The sequence below is a fragment of the Megalops cyprinoides genome, chromosome 8 (assembly GCF_013368585.1).
Source record: "Megalops cyprinoides isolate fMegCyp1 chromosome 8, fMegCyp1.pri, whole genome shotgun sequence".
Taxonomy (NCBI): Eukaryota; Metazoa; Chordata; class Actinopteri; order Elopiformes; family Megalopidae; genus Megalops; species Megalops cyprinoides.
This window is the reverse complement of record NC_050590.1, coordinates 445001-450000: the sequence shown is the minus strand read 5'-3', so window position 1 is coordinate 450000 and position 5000 is coordinate 445001. Positions and strand designations below refer to the sequence as shown.

Sequence of the window (5000 nt, the reverse complement as noted above, 5' to 3'; positions counted from 1 at the left end):
GACACAGATCGCACCGGTAACGAAAGATCACAGCCCACAAACACGTCCAGAGACAAAGAGAGTTTATTTTTCCCGCGATATCCGGGATTTTTTTGCATAGAATGTATATGTATTTACACCAACAACAGCAGTGAAGGAGAGATAGAATAGATAGAAAGAGAAAAAGAGAAAAGAGAGAGAAAACCAGCAGCCCGGACTGTTCTGAGATCAGTCACCCAGCCAGTTCTCCTAAAACCAGGCTTCAATCACCCCCTAATCTGGGTTCACGCCCAATTTTATGAACCCATAACCTTGCTAAATATTATTTCCCAAATATTACCAACTAAATGTCGATTTAAATATCCAATAATTTGTCGATTATTGATTTTTAATTGAAAGTCTGTACCGGGTTCGATCAAAACACATCCGTAAAAACGTGAAAATAGCTTCGCTTTCATATTTTCATATTTCATAACTGATATTTCTGACTTAATGTCGTTAGCAGAGAACTCAAAGGCCCGGTTTATTCACGATTTACGGGAGAAATGAGAGGAAAAATGAAAAAAAAGTATGATTAAAAATAGCTTAAAGCTAATTATCTGAGGGCTAGGCTATAGTGTGGGCTAATGTGATTGGTTAGAGACTGGGTGAGGCTCGTTTAATTGGCTGTTCGGCCGAAGGGGGAGGGGTTAGTGTTGAATAGCTGTTCCGCTTGGACAATAGCTTAAGTTTTATACGGCCCCTTCGGACTGTAGCCTTGGTTTGAAAGCTAAAAAGCTAACAGCTAAAGGCTAATGCCAAAAATAGAAGCTACTTTAAAACGATAAAATAAACCTAGCTACCTAGTTAAAATACGAATCCATGCAAACATTCTTCATAACTGATAAACTTGCACTTTCATACTAATATTCCCTTTACCAAAGTACACAGAAGGCAACGATTAGCGTCCATAGCTTAGCGAAGGCGGCAATCTTATGCTAAGATATGCTAAGCTCGCGAATAAAACAGAGTTAGCCACACAGAGCCCCTTGCTTATAGTAACTCTGTAGTAACCCTGTGCTTGATAGTAACTCTTGAGGTCTCATCTCTGAAGTTAACACTCCAAACACTACACTAGAACCCTGCCCCAGGGGCTTCTGGGTAACCCCCCCAATGTATCCTGACCCGGTTCTGAGGCACCGGATTGGTCCATTTGCCTGGTTGTTGTACTGTCAGTGTAGTTTGAGTTATAGTATCTGAGTAGTAAGAATGGAGTTATAGATCTGGAGTATTAATGGGAGATACGGCTTACGATAGCTAAGAGTATGTCTGCGGTGTTAATGTAGCATAGCTCAGAGTATGTCTATAGTTTTAATGCCATATAGCAGAGAGTATATCTGTAGCATTAACAGTGTGTAATAGAGTATGTTAGTAGTCTTCCAGTCTAGTGTAGCCGAGAGTATTTTTGTAGTTTTACAGTACCAGTATCACAGAGTATTTCTGTAGTATTAATATAGTATATATCAGAGAGTATTTCTGAAGTATCCTTGTAGTACAGCAGAGAGCATATCTGTAGTATTAAAGTAACCTAGCAGACATCATATCGGCAGTAGTCCAGTAGCGTAGCAGAGAGTATATCTGTAGTATTAATTTAGTGTAATAGTATGTTTGTAGTTTTACAATACCAGTATCAGAGTATTTCTGTAGTATTCTACTAGTATAGCAGAGAGTATCTCTGTATTATTCCAGTAGTGTAGCAGAGAGTATATTTGTAGTACTTACAGCACTTTGTCAGAGTATTTCTGTAGTATTAAAGTAGTATAGGAAACGGTAAATCTGTCATATTAGTAATAGTACTGTAAAATTACAAACATACTCTCTATAACACATCAATACTACAGATATACTCCCTGTTATACTACTATAACACTAGTTAAACCCTCTCATACAGCACAGTAAAACTACAAGCGTATTCTCTTTCAGTGAGTATTTCTGTAGTATATTTGTATAGCAGAGTATATCTGTAGTATTAATTTAGTGACACAGAGAGTATGTTTGTAGTTGTGCAGAACTGTACCAGAGTATCTCTGTAGTATTACAGTAGTATAGGAGAGAGTATATCTGCAGTATTAATTCAGTGACACATACAGTATGTTTGTAGTCTTACAGTACTGTATCAGAGTATATCTGTAGTATTATACTAGTACAGCACAGTATCTCTGTAGTATTAATGTAGCGTAGCCGAGAGTACGTTTGTAGTCTTACTATAGAAATACTCTGAAACAATACTGTATTATAGTAGTACTGCAAAGAGTATACCTGTACTATCCCAGTAATGTAGCAGAGTATGTTTGTAGTTTTGCAGAACTGTATCAGAGAGTATTTCTGTAGTATTATGGTAGTATTTAAGTAGTATCATGGAAGTATAGCAAAGAGTACATCTGCAGTATTATAGCAGTATACCAGAGAGTATAGCTGTAGTATTAATTTAGCATAATAGAGTATGTTTGTAGTTTTACAGTACTCGATCAGAGAGTATTTTTGTAGAAGTATTGTAGTAGAGCAGAGAGTATATCTATAGTATTACAGTAGTACAGTATTGTAGTATTAACCTAGCGTAATACAGAGTATGTTTGTAGTATTACAGCGTATTTTTGTAGTAGATCTGTAGTACTATAGCAGAGAGTATATCTGTAGTAGTACAGTAGTATAGTCCAAAAGTAGCGTAGTACACACAGTCCATCCCTGGGGCCAGTGTGGGGTGAAATTTGGACCCCAGAAAGGGGTCAGGGGGTCATGGGGTCGGAAGTCAGGGGTCGCCGCGGGGGGCGGGGCCGGGGGCGGGGTCGGGCCCCGCCCAGGTCCGGAGGTCCAGCAGTGCCTGGCCCAGCTTCTGCAGCCACTCGGCCCTCTCCTCGCGGGTGTCGGCCGAGAACCAGCGCCTGGAGGGCCAATCGGAGGGCGGGCGGGAAGTGAGTACGCGGAATGCAGGAAGTGAGTACAGAGAGAGACGGAATGAGGAAGCGGGAACACAGGAAGTGAATACTGAGAGAGACGGAACACAGGAAGTGAGTACTGAGAGAGAGACGGAACACAGGAAGTGAGTACTGAGAGAGAGACGGAACACAGGAAGTGAGTACTGAGAGAGAGACGTAATGAGGAAGCGGGACACAGGAAGTGAGTACTGAGAGAGAGACGGGACACAGGAAGTGAGTACTGAGAGAGAGACGGAGCACAGGAAGTGAGTACTGAGAGAGAGACGGAGCGCAGGAAGTGAGTACTGAGAGAGAGACGGAACGCAGGAAGTGAGTACTGAGAGAGAGACGGAACACAGGAAGTGAGTACTGAGAGAGAGACGGAACACAGGAAGTGAGTACTGAGAGAGAGACGGAACACAGGAAGTGAGTACTGAGAGAGAGACGTAATGAGGAAGCGGGACACAGGAAGTGAGTACTGAGAGAGAGACGGGACACAGGAAGTGAGTACTGAGAGAGAGACGGAACACAGGAAGTGAGTACTGAGAGAGAGACGGAGCACAGGAAGTGAGTACTGAGAGAGAGACGTAACGAGGAAGCGGGACACAGGAAGTGAGTACTGAGAGAGACGGAACACAGGAAGTGAGTACTGAGAGAGAGACGGAACACAGGAAGTGAGTACTGAGAGAGAGACGGAACACAGGAAGTGAGTACTGAGAGAGAGACGGAACACAGGAAGTGAGTACTGAGAGAGAGACGGAGCGCAGGAAGTGAGTACTGAGAGAGAGACGGAACGCAGGAAGTGAGTACTGAGAGAGACGGAACGCAGGAAGTGAGTACTGAGAGAGAGACGGAACGCAGGAAGTGAGTACTGAGAGAGACGGAACACAGGAAGTGAGTACTGAGAGAGAGACGGAACACAGGAAGTGAGTACTGAGAGAGAGACGGAACACAGGAAGTGAGTACTGAGAGAAAAACGGAACACAGGAAGTGAGTACTGAGAGAGAGACGTAATGAGGAAGCGGGACACAGGAAGTGAGTACTGAGAGAGAGACGGAACACAGGAAGTGAGTACTGAGAGAGAGACGGAACACAGGAAGTGAGTACTGAGAGAGAGACGGAACACAGGAAGTGAGTACTGAGAGAAAAACGGAACACAGGAAGTGAGTACTGAGAGAGAGACGTAATGAGGAAGCGGGACACAGGAAGTGAGTACTGAGAGAGAGACGGGACACAGGAAGTGAGTACTGAGAGAGAGACGGAGCACAGGAAGTGAGTACTGAGAGAGAGACGTAACGAGGAAGCGGGACACAGGAAGTGAGTACTGAGAGAGACGGAACGCAGGAAGTGAGTACTGAGAGAGACGGAACACAGGAAGTGAGTACTGAGAGAGAGACGGAACACAGGAAGTGAGTACTGAGAGAGAGACGGAACACAGGAAGTGAGTACTGAGAGAGACGGAACGAGGAAGTGGAACACAGGAAGTGACTATATAACTATATGACTAAATAAAAAATGGGAATATGCTAAAGAAATATGTACAGAAATATAATACAGGAAACATATGACTATATAATATCTGGAATATGATAAATGAATAAGAAAGAAATAATAAAGAAATATAATACAGAAAAAATATGACTATAATACATGGGAAAAAATATGACTATATAATATATGGGAATATGATAAAGGATTAAGAGATAAATAGTAATAAGTACAGAAATATAATACAGGTAATATATGACTATATAATATATGGAGATGTGAGAAAGAAGAAAGAAATGATAAAAATAAAGAAATATAATACAGAAAAAATATGACTGTATAATATATGGGAAGAAATATGACTATATAATATATGGGAATATGATAAAGGAATAAGAGAGAAATAGTAATAAGTATAGAAATGATAAAAATAAAGAAATATAATACAGGAAATATGTGACTATATAATATATGGGAATATGATAAAGAAATAAAGAAATACAATACAAGAAAAATATCACTGTATAATATCTGGAATATGATAAATGAATAAAAAAGAAATAATAATAAAGAAAAAAT

At 40.8% G+C, this 5000-nt stretch overlaps 1 protein-coding gene across 1 annotated transcript in view; it reads right to left on the bottom strand.

Annotated features, from left to right (window-relative positions):
* Positions 1-2767: 2767 nt before the first annotated feature.
* LOC118782208 (anillin-like) overlaps positions 2768-5000 on the bottom strand; it is a 23103-nt gene continuing 20870 nt past the window's right edge. Inside the window, exon 22 of the mRNA XM_036535510.1 lies at positions 2768-2900. Coding sequence (XP_036391403.1) covers positions 2768-2900 — 133 coding nt within the window. The remainder of the gene's footprint in view (positions 2901-5000) is intronic.